Consider the following 20,490-nt stretch of genomic DNA (forward strand, 5'->3'; position numbering starts at 1 on the left):
CCACTCGGCTTCTTGCTCTCCCGGCTGGCTCCGCACTGAGCCGCTGCTGCCGCTGGAACTGAGCGCCGGCACAACCATGGGCTGCGGGGCGCTGCTGGGGTCCTTGGCGCTGTTGCTCCTGCTGCACCTGGGTGAGTATCAGAGATGTGTGCTCGGGTCTAAGCAGGGCGGGGAGTGTGCAACGGTAGTGCAAGAGGCAAGGCGAGGGAGTTGAGTGTGCAAGCTGCCAGCCGCGTAAGGGGTGGGGAGAGAGGGCAGCCCGGCGCTTGGAGGAGCATGCAAAGGGGACAGACGAGAGGCGTGCAAAGTCTTTCGAGCAAAAGAAGACCGCGAGCATTGCCTGCTTGGTAGCTCGGGAGCGGGGCTTGTGTCCCAGTGGGCGCGGATCGGCTTGGCTGCACGTGTGTGTGTGATGCTCGCGGTGAAAGAACGGGGCCAAAACGAGCAAAATTATTTTCCATAGGGACAAATGTCAGGTTCTACACTTAGGCAGGAAGAACCAGTTGCACAGTTATAAGGCGGCGGACACCTGGATTGGCAGTAGGACATGCGGAAAGGAACTAGGGGTCTTAGTAGACCACAAACTGAGCATTAGTCCTCAGTGTGGTGCAGCAGCAGAAAAGGCTAATGCTATTCTAGGCTGTATCAACCGAAGTATAGTGTCCCGAACCAGGGAAGTCATAGGACCGCTCTATTCTGCCTTGGTCAGTCCACACCTGGAATACTGTGTTCAGTTCTGGGCACCACAATTTAAGAAGATTGACAAGCTGGAACATGTGCAAGGGAGGGTGGCCAAGATGATAATGGGCCTGGAAACCAAGCCTTATGAGGAACCGTTGAGGGAGCTGGGTATGTTTAGCCTGGAGAAGAGGAGACTGAGAGGAGATAAGATAGCCATTTTCATTTAAAGGGCTGCCCCAGGGAGGATGGAGCAAGCTTGTTTTCTGCTGCTCCGGAGGCTAGGGCCCAAACCGATGGATTCAAGTTACAAGAAAGAGAATGCCAACTAAACATCAGGAAGAACTTCCTGACAGTATGAGCTGTTCAGACTCCCATGAGAGGCGGCAGACTCTCCTTCCTCGGGGGTTTCTAAGCAGAGATTGGATGGCCACCTGTCTTGTATGGTTTTGTTGAGATTCCTGCATTGCAGGGGGTTGGACTAGATGACCCTTGGAGTCCCTTCCAACTCTACAATTCTGTGACAAGTGTTAGTGAAGATGCCGCTGCTTGGTTCTGCAGCCGCGCGCCTGTGCATCTAATTTTGCGATCTAATGGCAAAAGTGCATTACTTAAGGAGGTAAGCCCCGCTGCGTTTGGGGGGTACCCTCAGCTCATCCTGCTAAATAGGACCCAGAACATCGGCCTCCAAGTCCTGCCCTGCAATGCTCGGAGCGCTTTAGACTGCCTCTCTCCCTCCCCCAGCCCAGGGCTCCGCGCCAGGAGGATCTCCCTGCTTCCTGTCTGCGGTCCGCCTGCTATGAATGGAGGCGCCGCGCGCGCCTTCTCCTAAGTGTGTGAACACCGGAGACCAGCGTTCCGATCCTCCCCTCAAACCCCGGCTGCGTTGCCAGGCCAGCAGCGGAGACCTCTGGCTCGCCAGTTTGTTCTCCTGCACCTTAGAAACCCTGCGCGCTCGTATAGGAAGCCCTCTCCCGGGGTGCCTTTTCTTCAGCACCACGATCTCCAACAACCGGTCCGTTTTCTGGTGGTATGGCTCAGCCTTCTCCAACCTAGTGCCATTCAGATGTTGTTGGACTACAACTCCCATCATCTCTGACCATGCGGCATGTAGGGGCAGGTGGGAGTTGGAGTCCAATGAACATCTGGGGGAGCACCAGGTTGGAGAAGTTTGGCACAACTACATCCTCTGTCACGCTGGCAAACAAAGGATGTGCAATCCTACATTGTGGGTTGTATCCAGTGTTACCCCTACGCAGAGTAGACTTACTGGAATTAACTGACACGACTTAGGTCCATCAATCTCAATGTGTCTACTAGGAGTATAACTTGCTTGGGTACAATCCAATATTTCTAACAGATGGCTTCACATGTTGAAAACACTCTTCTTCCTCCCCCCTTTTTTGGCATGATCAAGGTGGAGAAAAAAGGGGTTGAATTTGTTTCCTTTTTCCTTCCCCCCTTTTCAAATGCCTTCCTATGGGTGGACTGGTATTTTGAATTTGTTCTGGGGTGGGGGGTGGGGGTGGTAGCTGTGCCAGTCTGCTACAGCAAGCATAACAGAAAGTCTAATGGCCCCTTAAAAGACTAACAGGTTTGTTGTGGCAGCTCTTTTAATGAGTGTGTGTGTGTGAGAGAGAGAAGCAGGGTGTCCTTGTTAATCTGGAATCTGGAGCAAGAGGGCACCACATTGCCATGCAATTGCCCAGAATGGATCCCTTGGGGGTTTACTGGTGGAGTTGGAGCTGTCTTTAGCTCAGCTTGGCAAAGTCTTTTGAGACGGATAGAATTTTCATTGTGGCTTGAATTGTGGCGTTTCAGTTGAGCTTGGCATAACTGGCATAGAATTATTTCCTGACGCTGAAAAGACGGTCAGTGACCCCAATGTGCCCTCAGTTGCAGTGATGTATCTGTTCCAGCAATTGCAGCAATTGTTGCTTCTGATTGTATTGCAAAGTATGTTGCATTCCACCCGTCTAGACCTGTTAAAATTAATGAACATTACTGATGTAGGACTGTTTGTTTCAGTGCATCTACCCTGAGCAAAAGTTAGTTAATTACAATCCTTTGTTTGTTCCTCTAGCCTAGCATGAATTATTTATCATTAGGGGAAAGGCTGTAGCTCAGTGGTTAGAGCATCTGCTTTGCATCTAGAAGGTCTCAGGCTGACTCCTTGGCATCCCCAGGTGGGGCTGAGAGAGACCTCAGAGTGAAACCCTGAGTGTAGTTCAGGGGTTCCCAAGCTGGTCCATGGACTACCAGTTTTATTCAGACTTCAGCACAGCACATTATAGTTGCTACAATTGTCAGAAAAACCCTTAAGTGGTCTGCCAAGGTCCTCTGCAGTTTTCAGGTGGTCCATGTGGGGAAGAGATTGGGAATCCCTGGTGCACAAAATTCTGAGTTAGATGGACTGATGGACTTACTTGGAATACAGGAAGCTGCCATATTATGATGTGCTCTTTTTGTTCCATCCTTTCTTCCCATTTTATCATCACAACAACCCTGTGAGGTGGGCTAAACTGAGAGTGTGGCTAGTTCAACATCACCCAGGAGACTTCATGACTGAGCAAGGGTTTGAACCCGGATCTCCTGGCTTCCAGTCTGTTAATCTAGCTGCTTTGTTGTGTATTCTGGCTGGTAGCTGATCTTCAGGATCCCAGGCTGGTGGTCTGTTCTACCTGACCCTTTTACCTGGAGATCTGCTAAGGTATTGAATGTCAGGCCTTCAGCATGCAAAGCATGTGATATGCCCCTGAGCTGTGATCCCTCACATTCAAGCATGAATTGCAAGATCATCTCTAGAACATCTGCTGTAGTTGGTTATTTTTAATAATCAGAAATAGTTGGCACAAACTGGCATAACAATTCATGGAATATTTCACACCTTGTTTTGGTTACCCTCTTAGGCTGTGATCCTATAGACATTTACCTGAGTTCAACAGTACTAACTTCTGAGTATACAAGCCTAGGGTTGTGCTGTCAATCTGTCTTCTGGCCCTGCCATAGTGGCACTCTCTGGTTTTTGCCCAGCCTGGGGTGTGGCAGTGACAGTTTGGAAAGGACAAGAATGAATGAGGATTTGCAGTGCAGCTGACATTTGAGACTGAGTACACTCTTGTTCTGCCCCCTCTCCAACGTCAGAGTAATGTTCCCAGTGACGGACAGGCAGTGAGGTAATTAGGAAGCTTTACAAATCTGTGATTTGTTGACTCACCTTGTTTCAGTTGGTTAATATGTGGGCATATAACACATAACACAGGTTCTGAAAGACCTACATTGGCTCCCAAGATGTTTCCGAGCACAGCTCAAAGTGTTGGTGGTGCTGACCTTTAAAGCCCTAAACAGCTTCGGCCCAGTATACCTGAAGGAGCATCTCCACCCCCATCGTTCTACCCGGAAACTGAGATCCAGCACGGAGGGCCTTCTGGCAGTTCCACACTGTGAGAAGTGAGGTTACAGGGAACCAGACAGAGGGCCTTCTTGGTAGTGGCGCCCACCCTGTGGAATGCCCTCCCATCAGATGTTAAGGAGATGAGTAATTATATAACATTTAGGAAACATCTGAAGGCAGCCCTGTGTAGGGAAGCTTTTTAAGGTTTAATGTTTTACTATGTGTAAGCCGCCCAGAGTGGCTGAGGCAACCCAGTCAGATGGGCAGGGTACAAATAATAAATTAGTAGTAGTAGCAGTACACATTGGAAGGGGGAGAAATTTGCTTGGCATTTTCACTTGAATCTACTTAATTCACACTTTCTGAAATAATACACAAACTGAAACGTAGTCATCCTTCTAAAATTGCACTTCTCCAAATCTTGTGATGCAGCTGTCCGGCCAAGTAGTGTCCACAGAAATCTATATTCTAGAGTAAAATGTGCATAAAATGTATAAACAAGTGAAAAACAAATACAAATGGGAAAATTGCTTGCAAAAATGTGTTTCTAGGGGAAATTGTATACACAAATCAGGATAATGTGCACTAAAATACTGGTGACTTTTAATGAGGGCTTAAACAAAATTCACAAACTGATGCCGAAGTACGGAGAGTTGAATTTAAGATTAGGAAAAAAGGAGAAATTAAGAAAAACAAAAAATTGACAGATCTGTCCACCTCTATCTGGATCTACACCTCAAGTATCTCTTTCTCTGTAAGTGTGTATGTGTATATGTGTACACATCAGATTTAAATGTGATGGTTCCCTTCAAAATCCTGGGAACTGTAGTTTTGGTGAGAGCACAGAAAATTCCCAGGTTGAGATACTGTACCTAGCCTCTCTCCTCCCAGAAGTTAAAAATTCAGTGTTCTCTCTGGAGAGGAAATGACAATTAAATCAGTGTCAAGTCTGTGCTGTAGCTATGCCATAATTGTGTGTGTGTGTGTGTTAGAGAAGGAGTATTCTGTAGTTCCATCCTCCCTTTTTAAAAAAGACATTTTAATATTACGCTCGTGAGCATGAAGTATCTATCTATTCTATTATGGGGCCACTGGGTCATCTTTTCTTTCATTATTCCACCTAATAAGATCTGGACAAGCCATGAAGGAGCTCTCTCAGCCCTTTATAGAGTCAGCAGCCTCTGAGATATCTAATAAGGGACTTTTCTTCCAAGTGTTCCTCAGGAACTGGTTTTAATAAATCGGTGGCAACAAAGAAAGAAGCAGACATGAATGCAATCTCAGCAACAATTGTCTTCATCCACCTTTGGCTATTTACGTTTTTTCTGCCCCCCTTTCTATGCCTGTCTCTTGCTTGGAAAGGGACCTATATTTTAAGGGGGGAATTTGTACAGCTTTCTCTTTTTCCTGTTGCCCACAGAGGGGTCCCATCTCTTTCTTCTATCCATACGCTTCAGACCACAAAGGTAACACACACTTCAAGCTCATCCTTCCTTTCCATATACAATTAATGTGGTACAATGCTAAGGAACCATCATGTTTGGGATTTGCTGTCCAGACAGACACCCTAGAAGTCAGTGCATGGTCCATAGAAGGTAAGCCCATATAGAAGAAGATGCTCATGCACTGCACTATACCAACAAGTTTTGAAACAGGGGATGGGAAGCCTGTGGCTCTCCAGATGTTGTTGGACTTTAGGTCCCATTACCATTCCATTACCCACTGGGGTTAATGGGAATTGGAATTCAACAGCGCCTGGAGGGCCACAGACTCCCATCCTACAAGCTGACATTGTTTGTGGTATGTGTGTTAGAGAGAGAGAGATGGAATATTTATTCAGCAGTGTTGACTGTAGGGACCTTCTGACCCTGTGATTCTGAGACAGGGGTGGGCAACCTGTGGCCATCCCTGACCAGAGGTCATGCTAGCTCGCTGGGTCTTGCAGGAGGTGCAGTCTCCATAATCTCTGGAAGGCCATGGATTTCCCAACCCGGGTGTCAGTTGAGAAGAGCCAGGTCCTCTCTAGAAGAATTCAGGGCATTTATTATGATTGAATGATTGCTGAAGCAGAAGTTCTCATTGCTGTGAAGCATAGGAAAGTTGCAATTTGTTTAAAAAAGATTTCTTCAGAAAGTGTTTGGTAGAAATTTTTGTGGCTTCAGGAAGCTGCAGCCGCTCATCCTGATTGAAATACACATTTGGGGAAATTATTGGATAAAACACAATGTTTTCGGAAGTTAAATGGCAGAATTCAGCCATTAAGCACCAGAACATTTGGGTATGGAAACATAGAGTATTCCTTCATGTAAAGTGCCTTCTTTGGCTGGATTTGGTATAGTTCCAAATTCCTGTTGTGTATGCTAATGGTTGGGAGGGAGTTCATTTTCTTTAATCTCCAAACCCCCCCCCCAGGGGTTGGAGCAGTGTATTACATTTGCAACCTATACTTGTAACACCAAGTTCAGATCCATATATATATACGAAAAGCATATATATATATATATATATAACTTTTATTTTGCTTTAAACAAATACATATAAATATACACAACCAAAATTACAAAAGAAAATTCCTTAATAATAATAATAATAATAATAATAATAATAATGAAAAAGACTACAAAAAATATGAAAGTACATGGCACAGAACATATTATTTCTCATATTGAACCTCTTCCTGATTTAGAGTGAGAAGCATGAATTAGCTAGTTTTATTACTGAATTTCAGTCACTGAAATTTGGCTTCCAGATTTGGTGCAAAAGGTTTAAATTGTGTCAAATGAATCTCCTTCCCACCCCCAGATGCTTGCAGGATCAAGCATAATAATCCTGTACTAAATTTCAACCAGAATCCCAAGTTCTGTAACTGGAAATCCATAATGCATTTATGCCCATCTGTGTTATGTGTTTAAATATGCTTCTGTTGCTTTTTATTTTTATGTTTTATCCTGATTCCTTTTGGTTGATTCTAGACTTTGTTTGAAATTTTCCAGTACAGAATCCTGGTGCTAGAAATAGGTTTCAATGGGCTGTTAATTATAGCTAATGGATACAGCCTATCTTCATTCATTTCAATGAGATATTGACAGTGGATTGCTAAGTAAATAACAGTGCAGGCCTATACTCAAAAGTTAATCCTATGGGGCTTATATCGAAGTATGTGGGTGTAGGATTTTAGCCTAAGTCCCAAAGTCAGTCGTCCTTTTCGTTGCCTGGAAAGCAGAAAACTCAGTCCACATGTTAGGTATCAAAATATCTGATGCTGGCTCTTTTGGGATCTCTTGTGAAACTCAAGTAACATGCCAACACTTATCTGTATCAAGTTGCTACTGAAACTGTTGGCATGTTACTTGAGTTTCACAAGAGATCCCAAAAGAGCCAGTATCAGATGTTTTGATACCTAACATGAATAATCCCATGACAAGCCCCACTCTCTTTCTTTAATTCACATGGGCCACAACCTACTTAGATGTTCCCCTGTACAACCATCATTGGTTTAAATGGGACCTGTGCATTCATCCACAACTGTGCCCTTACTCAGCTCCTGTTTGTCTATATGTGGCTCAGTTGAGAGAATATCACAGCAGACTCTGCCACAAATCAGATTTCACTCCCCTCTACCCCCGAGCGGCATCCAAAATCTGCCACCTAAAGCAGCAGCCTCTACTTGCTTCAGGGCACTGCCCATCTGTGGGTTCCAAATAATTATTTTATTGCTTTGAATATTATGGGCACTGGAATATTTAGGCTTTCAGTTCTTCACAGAGAAGAACAGTAAAAGTAGCTTATGGCACTGCCTTCTACCATGAGGCCACTGAGTCTTCTAGCCAATGAGTCATAACTCAGTGGCAAACCACATGCTTTACAAGCAGAAGGTAGTTCTGTTACCTGAAAGGCTTTGAACTAAAGATGCTTAGATTGACCTTGGGACCTTCTGCATTCACAGTATATGCTCTGAACTCCCTCTCCCCCCCACCTTTTTTTTTAAGTTACAAGCTTCATGCAAAGGTTGGGGGTTGGAGGGGGAGAGAAAGCAGGATTAGAATTTAGATCTCTGCACTTCCTGTCAACACAGCCACAAAACAGGCTAAAACTAGGTGTTACCATTTATAATCATCATAATCATCATCTGCCATATTATGAAGGCTCAAGGGGCGGTATAAAGAAGAATTCCTGGATGCCAAGATCCAAGTTTGGGGCAAGTACTTTTTGATGAGAGTACTCCAGCAGAGATTTAAAATCACAAAATATGCAGCAAAGTAAAGTATGGAAGTATAGGTTGTTAGACCTTTAAAATATGCCTTTCTGAGTTCCAAAATTTCCCTCTTCTCCCAGCATAGGAAAAGACCACACATTTGGTAAGTTTAAAATTGGTTTACTTACATTCTTCAAAGGTCAGGTTCATGTGCTTTTTCCATACATCAATCAGAAAAGTTGCACAGGCAGTAAGACTTAGTTTAGTTCCAAGATGGTAGAAGTTCATAAATTATTGGTATAGGAACCCAAGAATGGCTTGTGAGAGCCATGCAGCTAATCTGGAACAACCATCTTGGCCTCTTCACATGCTGAGTTCATCCAGTAGACTGAAGAGGAACAAAGTCTTGATAGTCCCTCCCAAGATGAGTTAAGCCTGGCAGGACAGCTTACTCTGTGGTCTTAACCCCTTCATGCATTAATTAGACTTTAAAATGTTAGTTATGTGAGGCTGCTTATCCCACATTTGACTAATCCCTAGAGTTGGGATGAGCAGAGATATACCTAGGCTCCCTTGCGCCCTTGACAGGGAGCTATACCAGTGCACATGTACCTGGTCCCTTGCACAATTGGCAAGGAAATGTATCAGCGCCTCCGAATCTGGGTGAGACCATGGAACAGAAACTTTAAAAGTTTGCTGTTCATCATCTTTCACACTCCACCAGTGACTTCCTTTGCAACCATTGGGGTTTGGACTGTTATGTTCCACCTCTCCCCCTCCTTACTTTGCCCTCTCTTTCTAGGCAAGGGTATGGGCAGGCAAATGACAGAATTGACAGTAGCAAAGTGATGGGCTCACAGAGAGTATCTTGCCCAAGGGACCCTAAAAATCTGGAGTGACACTGGTAGCTCTGTGCCAACCTCATGGAAGTAGAGGTTAAAATGTCTTTAAATAAATAATTAGAGTCCTTGAGTTGCAATGTGACTTTCATTTGATTAATGCTAATCTCATGGTGGGACTATGGGCTCAAGCTGACATATGGCTTGCCACCTGCGGGTGCGACAGACTTCCCATCCTGAATTGGCGGGTTGCCCTGGGTGACCAGCAAAGGTTGTTGCACAGCTTCTTGCAAGGTTACTCAACAGTAAACGTGCATGGCAAATACCCTATCATCTGCATGCAGCGATAGCCATAGTGGCAATGTTCCCCTTAGTGGGGAGAGCGCCAGTGCATTCAGGTTCTGCTTTTGGGGTTTTCACAGGCATCTGGTTGGCCACTGGGAGATGAGCTGTTGTTCTGATCCAGCAGGCTTTTTTTATGTTCTAATGTGCAATCTGGGGAAGTTTGGATTCTTACAGCAGCATCTTTTAAGAATCATGACATGAGCATCTTGCATTTAAAACGATGACATGGGTTACTAGCCCTTGAGGTTTCTATCATTCTGTATAAGTGATATGACGTAGCATGTGAATTGCTTTTTGTCTGAAATATGCTCTTCACCTACATCTCTGTGCTTGGTTCAATCTCCTTGGGCAGCATGGGAAGATGCCTGGCTGCTGTTTGGCTGAGATGTGCCTGTAGTTGTTGCACTGCTGGTGACATAGCGGTAATGGCAGGAGGGCAATAATGTATGCAGAGCACTAGATCCCAGTTATTTGTTATTGCAAGTACAGTGGTACCTCGGGTTAAGTACTTAATTCGTTCTGGAGGTCCGTTTTTAACCTGAAACTGTTCTTAACCTGAAGCACCACTTTAGCTAATGGGGCCTCCTGCTGCCACCACACTGCCAGAACACGATTTCTGTTCTCATCCTGAAGCAAAGTTCTTAACCCGAGGTACTATTTCTGGGTTAGCGGAGTCTGTAACCTGAAGCATATGTAACCTGAAGTGTATGTAACCTGAGGTACCACTGTACAGGTTGGCTTGCTTCTCTTTCTGGCTTTTCAGGCTTCATGAGGCATGGCCCCCACACTCCTGAGCATAACTCAACAACTTAAGGACTAGAAACTTCTTTTGTTAAAATGAAAGTGGAGATCCTTGGGGTGCTAAACCTTCTATTGATTTTCTGCACTTTGCCCCAAACAACTGCCCTCTTTCCTTTAACCTACTGCCCTTCTATGGGCAGATAGCACACTCCTAGTACTTGCACACAAACAAAAAAATAAAGTTCTGAATAATTCTCAGGGTGGTTTAACAATCGGTCCCTCCTCCCAAGGAACTCTGGGAATTATAGCTCTGTGAGGGGAATCTATGTCTCTCAGCACCCCAGTTCCCAGGATTCCTTTGGGGAAGCCACAACTGTTCAGAGTGGTATGATACTGCTTAAAAATGCATAGTGCAGATGGGGACTGGAGGCCTTTGTCATTCTGGACCTGATTCAGCCTGTTCCCATTACGTCTGCCTAGTCCAGAGGTCATCAGAGATGAGAGCAGTTTCAGAGTTTGCTAATCAGCTTCTTGGGGGCTCCCCTGCCGGTTCCGAGGGGAATCCCGTCTTCGTCAGCTTTGCTGTTCAAATCTTCTGGCTGTTCCTTTTCCTGCTGGTGTATTCAGAGGAGTGAGGCAGCCTACAGATGTGTTTTGATCAGACTGAACTAGGCCATCTCACTTAAAATATTAATCATTTTTCTACTTTGCGGACATCTTACTGTGTTTTCTCTGTCAGCCTTGAGTAGGTAAGTGTCTCCCAGCCAAGAATGGTCCAAGTCAGCTTTAATGGAGGGTGTCTGTGTGGGTGCAGTCAGACTAGCATCTTAACAAGAGGTCCTGACAGCAGCAAGGTCAGAATTACTGTGTCTTCTGATACTGGCACCTATATATATTTAAAATCAGTATGGGTCACTATGAGTGCTGTCTAGTGATATAAAGAGAGTTTTTAAAGCTGATTTGTCATCTGGCTTTGAATCAATTTGACCAGACCAATTTAATTAGATTTGCCTGTTTTTCAGACTTCCCATATTTAGGAGGTTTTCTAAGATGAGCATTTGCTGACTAATTTGTAAAGTTAACCAATCCTTGTTATAACAGGTAGTCTTCAGCATTTTCTTATTCTTATTACAAGAACTCCTCTCTGACTTTAGTGTTATATGTAAAATGCACAGAAATGCACACTTAACATGACTAAAGTCTGCAAATTTGTTTTCTCACAGTTGGGGGGGGGGGAAACAATGCAACTGTGGGGCAGAATCCAAAACAAAATGTCTAATTATTTTGCACTAAGGAACATGGCATCCTTTCCACTTGTTCCAAAAGTACATAGAAATATCGGAAAATGTTTTTAGAAGCCAGAAAAAATAAGGAGGAAATGCATAGCAAGGAAGGGAGGAAGCCTGGTGAGATGGAACAAGGTGGCTTCAGGCTATGCTGAAGGCCCCATGAACCGAAGTACGAGCCGTATGTGACCCTTGGGGACACAGGTTGCCCATCTGTGTTGGAGATGATACAAGCTGAGTGTTGCTTGTTTCCCTCTGCAGTTCTGTCCGAGGAGCCGGTGAGTGTGGCCGGCAGTAAGTGCAACACCATCTACAAAGGTTTTGCTGAGTGCCTCATCAGCCTTGGGGACAGCATGGCTCAAAGTGCACAGCAGGAGCAGCAGCCGGATGACGATAGCATCCAGGAGCAGCAGGAGCTGGACATCATCTGCAAGTGAGTACAGGATCCTTCTTCCAAATACCTGTAGATAAGAATGCCCATAGTGGGCGTTCGACAGACAGCTGCCTTATAGAACATAATACTATGGCCACATCTACACAATTCATTTAAAGCTGTATCATGCCGCCTTTAAGAGTCATGGTTCCCACCCCACCCTGCAAAGAATCCTGGGAATGGTAGTTTGCTAAGGGTGCTGAGAGTTGATAGGAGACCCTCTGTTCTCCTCTCAGAGCTACAATTCCCAGAGTTCCCTGGGAAGAGGGATGGATTGTTAAGCCACCCTGGGAATTGTAGCTCTCTGAGGCTGGATGCCATACTGCAGCCACTTGATATCACAGCTAGGCTATGGTGGTGGCTATATAGAACCTCTGAGGAAGAACACCAGTTACTGGGAAACAACAGCAGGAGACAACTGTTGTCCTCTTGCCCTGCTTGTGGGCTTCTCATAGGCATCTGGTTGCCTGCTGGACCAGGTAGGCCTTTGCTTTGATCCATTATGACTCTACTTCTATCCCTGCTGGATCAGACCAAAGACCCATGTAGTTCACACTGGAAGAGTGGCAGATGCAGCTGATAGACTATATGCAACTGGCGGAGATGACTGGCAGAATCCGAGACCTGGGAGAAGAAAGGATTGAAGAAGATTGGAAGAAATTTAAGATTTATTTACAAAAATATTGTAATTTGGTTGAATGTTAAGAAGGATGCTTGATCATAAATAATTGGCCACCACTAAATTAGATTGGAATTTGATGATAAGTGAGATCAAGGAAAATACAAACCTTTTGGAGAATTGTTAGACTATACTTAAATGAGTGGATATAAGATTGTAAACAAGATGATAATTTGCTTGAAAAACTTTTCAACAATGTAAGTGGGAGCAGGAGACGTGAGGAAGTCTAAACAAGTTATGAAATTCTGTTATGATATAAGCAATGTTGTTTATTATCTATGTATTCTGTTTACAAAAAATCTTAATAAATATTTATTTAAAAAAAAGACCCATGTAGTTCAGCATCCTGTTCCTACAGTAGCCAGCTAGATGTCCATTGGAAATACGCAAGCAGGACCACCTAATCAACATCATGGCTCAGTGGGGTTTGAACCTGGCTCCTCTCAGTCTTAGCCCGGCAGTCTAATCACTACCCCACACAGACTCTCAGTGGTTCTTAAAGATTGCTGCAGAGCGACTGTAGTCATAGAGGCAGGTCTGTAGCCATCAGCTATGTGGTTAAGCCAACAAGGTGCCCAACAGGCAGGCTGGGCTGATGAGAGTTGTCATCCAGAACACCGGGAGTCCACCAGGTTGGCAAAGGCTGCCATTCACCATTCTGGCTGGGGCTGATTGGGGTTGGAGTCCCAGCCACATCTGGAGGCCCACCACTTCCCCACCCGAGGCCTAGCTGAAGTCCTCCTGCTGCTGCTGCTTCTGCTTCTGTGGGGTGCCTTGCTTGTTCCTCATGCAGATTCCTCTTCTTGCAGGTCCTGGGATGACTTCCACACCTGTGCCACCCAGGTTCTGTCCAGGTGCCCTGAGGAGGCAGCGAAAATCTGGGAGTCTCTTCGGCAGGAGTCCCGGAAGATCCAGTTCCAAGGCAACCTTCACGACCTCTGCAGCTCACGGGCCCAGCTGGCCGGCAGCGGGAGGGCTTCGGATATGGATGAGACCAACAAGGAGACCTTGCGGGGGGAAGCCTGGCTGCCTCGGCCCAGCTTTGTGGGCAGCCTGACTCTTGTGGCTCTCTTGGCTTTGGTGCCCTTTGCCTAGCCAGGGAGCAGTGGGAGGCCTCCCTCCCTCCTGTCCACCACAGTGCAGACCAGTGGCCCAGCACCGCTGCCTGCCAGGGAAATTGGGATCGGGCCTGGCAGTCGGCAGCGGTGCTCAGCGTGTCCTGATGACGGAGGCACAAGGCCCACTGGGTGGAAGAGGCAGGATGCCATGGGCTTGCCTGCCTTGTGTCTTGCCCTGCTCAAAGAGGCTGGGTTGGGCTAATGGTGCTCTTCCTGTTCCCGTGTGCCCTACTTTTACCAGCCGGCACTTTGCAGCAGCTCTAGTGCCCTGTCCTCCTGCCTACACTGCCCCTTGTGTCCGTCTCCATTGCTCCCCAGCCTCATGCTAGGAACATAGGAAGCTGCCTTGTACTATTGGTCCATCTAGCTCATTATTGCCCACACTGGCTGGCAGCAGCTCTCCAGGGTTTCAGCTAGGGAGTCTCCCTCAGCCCTCACTGGAGATGCTGAGGATGGAACCTGGGACCTTCTGCATGCAAAGCAGATGCTCGCCCTCTGAGCCATGGTCCTTCCCCATCCTGTACCACCCAGGAAACTCTGCCTAGGGGTAATATCTCAAAGCCACCGCCTCCCTGCTTCCTTATTCCAGTAAGAAAGGCATCAGTACACCCAGCTGCTTACAGCATCCTTGCCGAGTGACTAGTGTCCCCAAGAGTGCCAAAGGTAATGTGTCTGGATGTGACATGACATCAGCACTCTTGTCCTAGCCTTCCCCCATCCTGCAGCACTCTGTGTACCTGATCGAGTGGGAGCACAGCTGTCGCCGGTGAGCTTGGACACCTTAGGGATCTATACTGGCTGCAGGTGGGTGCTACAGTATACTTATTTGGGAATTATATAATTCTCTGCCCTAGAAGTTCAAGCCCTCCAGGTTACCCTTTGCATGGATAACAGCAGTCACTTAAGTTTCATCTGCTGTCTACTTCTCTGCAGGGTTTTTGACATCTTATGCCTCCAAAGTACAGCATTTCCCCATGGGTAGGTCATTTCCCAGCCCAGTGCCCTTCGAGACATGCTTTCCACCCACCAGGATCAGCTGGCAGGGAAGCTGGTTTGGACCTGATGATAAACGGAGCACCCTCCACCAACTCTTTTGCCAGTGAGAGGGGGTCTGTGGCAGCCTTCCTCAACCTGGTGCTCTCCAGATATTTAGGGGTGACGATGCCATCAGCCCTGATGGGAGTTGTGGTTCAAAACAGCCGGAGGGCACCAGGTTGGGGAAGGGGTAGTAGATGCTCTTGCCATTCACAAGGTCATATCCTGAATATACATCTGCGCTATTCTTTTCCTTGTGGAGAGGGGCTTTTTGGAGGTAGGCGTGTTTTGTCCCATTTGGCTCGAGAGCACTTTCCTAAAGGGGGTGTCCAGGGCTGCCTTGCCTGTGCAGCCCAGTCTCAGTTCAGAGATCCCCTCTGTTCCCAGCACACAGGTATCTGTTGGCCAAGACGTGGAACGACAAATGTGTAAGCAATGGAAGTCCTGGGCCTCCCTTTTTGCTGGTGTCAGCTGTTCAAATGTATCTATATATTTATATTAAAAGGCACTTTTACATTTCTCTTGCCTTGTCCTGTGTGGTGGCTTTTGCCGTTCCTGCAGGGTGCTGCTGCCGGGAGCCTTTCTGCCTGTCGTGTCTTGTGATCCAGATCGCACTTAACTTGGAAGAAGTCAGCGTTTGGGGGTAAATGAGCTCAGAGAACCGCAACATAAGGGGACCCCATGCCTCCTGGAGTGAGAGCTGTCTTCCCTGGCCTTTTTTAAAAAATACATTTTTGTTCCAAGGATATCAAACCTCCAAAAGTTTTTATTGTTCAGGCACACCATCCTCTTTATATATGCTAGTAGCAATCTTGCTTCTGAGTGCCAGTCCTTTATAAAGTACGCGGCTTCTTCCCAAGAATCCTGGGAACCATAGTGTACCCCTCACAGTTTGCCTGCAATTCCCAGCGCCCTTTAACAAACTCCAGTGCCTAGAGTTGTTGGAGCAAGGTGTGTGCTTTAACTCTGTGGTGTGTCTGCAGCAATGTACGCTGGATATATGCATTCTGGTGTTGGATGGGGGGAGTGGGAGGGGAGGAGAGAGGGTGTGCTAACTGGCACATGTTTCCCCCCATTAAGGGTATTAACAGCTTTGCTTGGATTTCAGCTCTGTGTTCCCAGCGCTGCTTGCCCATAATGTAATTAATCTGCCTTTTTGCTTAAAGCCTCTCCTGAGCCCTCGACACCCACCTCTGTTTCTAGCCCAATTAAGCCCTTCCACAGCATGGCTGCAGTTCTGATACATCTCCTGGCACCCTCTACGCATTTGCCGCATGCCCAGGGCATGCAGGTACAATGGCTGCTTCCAACCTTGGGTCAAACATCCGCCGCTATGGCACAGATCTTGCTCGTTATTCAGTTTTCAAATGTCTCTTTCTTTTGTTATTTTTCTTGAATGGGCCAAATCCTAGCTGGATTGGACAGTCAGCTTCTGCTCAGGCCAGATCCTCTAAACTACTTTAATCACTTGAGGCACTGATTCTGCACGGGAAATTGTTGCTGTTTTACCCCCCTGGGCCTTTCTCCTGTGATGATACCTAAAGATGGTTGGGCTATGTTGAGGAGGTGGGAAACAGAAGTTAAACGTTATGGTTAGAATGATGAAGGAAACCTGAGTCCACGTCAGACGCTTCCACTACTTGGTTCCTGCATTTCAGATACAGGACTGTGCACTGAAATAAAGTTCAGTAGTCAATGACAGAAGAGGAGAAAGGTATGCATGGCAGTGAATAGAGGCAAGTTTTTCTCCCTCTCCCATAACGCTAGAACTTATGGACATCAAATGAAGCTGAAGATTAAGGCAGACCAAAGACAGTAACAGCACATAGTTAAACTGGAAATGGCTCCTGCAGGAAGCAGCGTTGGTCACCAATGTAATTGGTGTGGGTGACTTTAAAAAAGGATTAGGCATGTTAATGTCAATGGCTATCGGCTACTAGCCATGATGACTGTGCTTTACCTCCACTGTCGGAGGCAAGGTGCCTGTGATTGTCACAAGTGAGGAAAGTGCTGTTGCGTTTTGTCCTGCTTTGAGGTTTCCCAGAAGCCTCAGATTGGTCAGTGCAAGAGCAGGATGCAGGACAAGATGGGCCTTTGGCCTGATCCAGCAGGGCTCCTATATTCTGCTAGATAAATGGGTTGCATAATGTCAAGGCTCCAAAGCTTCATCCTTGTGCTTTCTACAATGTTGGTTGAAGGATTTTAAGAGCTGCAGTGGTTGCTGAGTTGTAGCAGGAGTGTGCCAATGCAGTGCTGTGCCCCGACACTTGTCAAGGTGTTCCGTGTGCTGGAAGCTGTTTAGTCACGCTGGCCACATGACCTGGAAAAACTCTGCAGACACATACTGGCTCCTTTGGCCTGAAAGCAGAGATGAGCACCATTCCCCACAGTCCAATTCAACTGGACTTAACTGTCCAGGGATCCTTTACCTTTACCTGGTACTCAGGGATAGGTGGGGAGTGACCTGGGGGTGGTTGTTGGCCTGTACAAAGCAGCCCTAAATCTTTGGCTTTCTTTAGCCTGTGCTTCTTGCACCTGAACATGACAGAAATCTGGGCTTGCGAGCTGCGGTCTCTGGGGCAATGAGCTCAGCATTTTCTGAAAGGCACAAACAAGAGTCTGGTGCCTCCAGAGAGCCTCTGCCCCCAAAGGCCCCCTGCTTATTTCCATTCCACGCTCTGTGCTGGCACGCTTCAGGGAGAAACGGTCTCTTCCCTGTTAAGGCCTAATATAGCAGCAGGTGTGCACTGGGACAAGCAGGGGAGGAAAGATACTCTGTTCACCAGGCTATATCTCACTGAATGGAAAAATGGGCTAAGGCAGGTAGTTTTCTTCTAATCTCCTATGTCCCTTCACCAGGTATCCCACTTGAAATTCCACACTCTACTTAAATCCTGCAGCAATTTCTCCAGGTCCTTTGATGCAAACTAGATGCTGGAAGCTGCTTTATACCTGAGCAGACTATTCATCCATCTAGTCTGTATTGTTTAGTCTGACTGACAGTAGCTGTCCAGGATCTCAGATAGCAGCTCTTCCCATCTCCTGCTAGGGATGTTTGAGTATTCCAATGGAAATGGGAAGGCAAATTGCCAGTTCCCCTTACCCCAAATTCCCCTGATCTGTTCCATGTCCAGAACAGGACTCCAACAAATGGGAATGTAGAAGCATAAAACACACCCAGGTTCAGTGCAGCAATCTAGGTAAAAAATTATCAGACAAAACCAGCAACAATTTAAAACCCAGCACAACATCTTTAAGCAGATCTAGATATCAGGTCTAACTTATTTAAATCTGACCTTTAAGTCTCATGGGCAGCTGGTTGGCCACTGAGAGAACAGAGTTCTGAACTAGATGGGACTGAGTCATGATACAGCAGCGCTCTCTTAAAATCAGAGAGAAAGAGGAGCCATACAGGATGAAGTACCACAAATGTGGGGCTACCACTCAAAAGACCTTATCACTTGTGCCTCATCTGACTTTGATTGTACAAGCAGGACCTCTGCAACCATCCTTAAGGCCCAGGCGTAGGTTGCTATGTTGCTATATGCCCAGGCAAATGGGGACATTGTCTTGGTATCACAATCATGCTAGACCACATTAGAGGGGGAAAGCAACTTTTGATTGCAGTGCTTGATTCTTTTTCTTCTTCCACATTCCACTGCCTTGCACCCATCTTTTCCCAAGCGGCATACAAGGCACTGAGATGTAAAGAAACCAAGTGCAGAGACCAGGAGATACATAGCAATAACAAGATGATCTGGTTATTTTAAGGGTCCTCCCTTTGCAGCCAGGATCAAATGTACATCCTAAGCTTTTACTTTTAGTTTTAAACTGTCTTTTTGGTCAGGGGAAGGAGCACACAAAGTCCTACTGATCCAAAATCCACAATTGGTGTGATGAAATCTGTTGAGAAGGGGGAAAGGTCAAAATCAAAATCAAGCAATTTGACCAACAATTTTTTTAACTGTGCGTAGCCAGGGGGTGGGACAGGGAAAGGGCTGCCCTCTGTAAATATGCACATTCAGCAGTTCCCTGCAAGGTCCCTCAGCATTTAAAAGCAGCCAGCAGGGCAGATAATCTGCCTATTCTTCATTTAGAATTTCAACAAGCCTGTGTTTAAGGGTGAATTAGTGCTGGATATCTGCAGGATTCAGCTAAGAGGATAAGCCAGGCTGATAGTATGTGTGAACAACAGAGGATACCCAGCTCAGCCTGAGTAGTTACTAGATGAATCACTTATCCAGGGCACACTCTATAGGTCACTTAACATGAATTAACCACCAGTTTATTCATAGTCAAACATAGTTTTGCTGGATTTTTTTAAAAAAAATCTTTCTATATGCCAGAGCCAGCCCTAACACTAGGCAGAATGGGGTGACTCCTTCAGGTAGCAGATGCTGGGGAGACAGCAGTAGCATCCCTCTGAGCCTCCCAGCCATTGCCCTCTGATGGAGGACAGAGCTGTGCATGCCATACAGTCTGTCCTGGCCCTCCTAAAATAGCCTCCTGCCCTCAGGTGCAATGGAAGATATTATCCTGTCCTCAGTATTGAAGAAAGGTTCAGCTTATGCCTTAATAAATGTGTTACTTTTTGATGCAACAGCCTAACATGTCTCTGGAAGTTACAACTGTATACCGCTGCATTACAAAGCTGGCAGGTATGTTTATGATGCTGGGTGGAATTAAAGACTTGGTTATCAGAAATTATACCTGTATCCAAAACTGACAGGTATGCATTTTGTGACAAAAACCTTTTCCCTCTGATCAGAAAACAGAAAATATTATCTATCTTGACAGAGCAGGTGTAGGTTTCTAATGCTACACAGGCCCTAGGAAACACTATGGTGACTTTCTGAATTTTGTTCTGATAAATTTCTGGACTATACTGGTAATGCTTTGAGCATGTAAATAGAAAAGTGTTTTACATTTATTGTTGTTGTTGTTGTTATTAGACTGAGATCCAAAATCCCAGGATCTGAACTACTGCTACAGACCAATTAGCTGACCCTGTTTTTGCCTATAATAGACAAACCAAATTTTCTTTTGGATCTGTGACAACCCACACAAACTGTACTCTCTGCTGCTTGTTCTTCGACCTGTTTGGCTGCACTCTCTGCATCCCCATCAGTCACTATTCACTATTCATAGGTGAACCAAGAGCCCTCTCACATTTATTTCATTTGGGTTTGATTTTATATTGACATAGTGAGAATGCACTGCGTAGGAGGTAAGAGGGACTGTGCTGGGAAGAGGTTGCGGCTGGGTGTGGACAATGCATCCTGCCCCTAGATGGTGCTTGATTGAACAATACAAAGAAATACGTGTCTGGTGCACTGAATGCCAACTACACTTCTGAAGGAAGAAGTTGGGAATCCATAAAGGTAGCAAGATGGAACAAATACAAGGTTCTCTCCAACATTCAGATAACAAGCAAGCAAGCAAGCAGCTAAACACACTATCAGTGTTAGAAACCTGCTGTGAAAGGGCAGCTCAGGCACATGGAAGCGTGACTCTGATAACAGTCCAGCCCTATGTGTATACTAATACTCTAAATTACATGCTTCTGTGTTCAGTGGGGCTTGCTCCCAGCTAAGTGTGCATAGGATCGCAGCCTTAATTGTAGATTTGGGAAGCACCTCAACTGTCATCTAGTCAGTAGTGACTGGTGCCCAATGAGACTGGAGAGGCAGAAGACAGGGCCCATCAGTCAGTGGCACCAGAGACAGTGACAGACAGAGCCAAGTACT

General features: G+C 46.0%; 1 protein-coding gene across 1 annotated transcript; it reads left to right on the forward strand.

Annotated features, from left to right (window-relative positions):
* The first annotated feature begins 43 nt into the window (after positions 1-43).
* Positions 44-15,263, forward strand: NRN1L (neuritin 1 like). The gene is made up of 3 exons (XM_083752304.1): positions 44-131; positions 11,740-11,911; positions 13,400-15,263. Exons 1-3 carry the CDS (start codon positions 77-79, stop codon positions 13,683-13,685), a joined length of 513 nt encoding a protein of 170 aa, XP_083608430.1. The 5' UTR covers positions 44-76; the 3' UTR covers positions 13,686-15,263.
* Positions 15,264-20,490: the final 5,227 nt, after the last annotated feature.

The sequence above is a fragment of the Podarcis gaigeae genome, assembly GCF_964106915.1.
Source record: "Podarcis gaigeae genome assembly, chromosome: 8".
Classification (NCBI taxonomy): domain Eukaryota; kingdom Metazoa; phylum Chordata; class Lepidosauria; order Squamata; family Lacertidae; genus Podarcis; species Podarcis gaigeae.

Coding starts and splice junctions, on each gene's coding strand:
- NRN1L (XM_083752304.1), top strand. CDS start 77: ATGGGCTGCGGGGCGCTGCTGGGGTCCTTGGCGCTGTTGCTCCTGCTG. Junction 132..11,739: donor GTTGCTCCTGCTGCACCTGG/GTGAGTATCAGA, acceptor TTCCCTCTGCAG/TTCTGTCCGAGGAGCCGGTG. Junction 11,912..13,399: donor GAGCTGGACATCATCTGCAA/GTGAGTACAGGA, acceptor CTCTTCTTGCAG/GTCCTGGGATGACTTCCACA.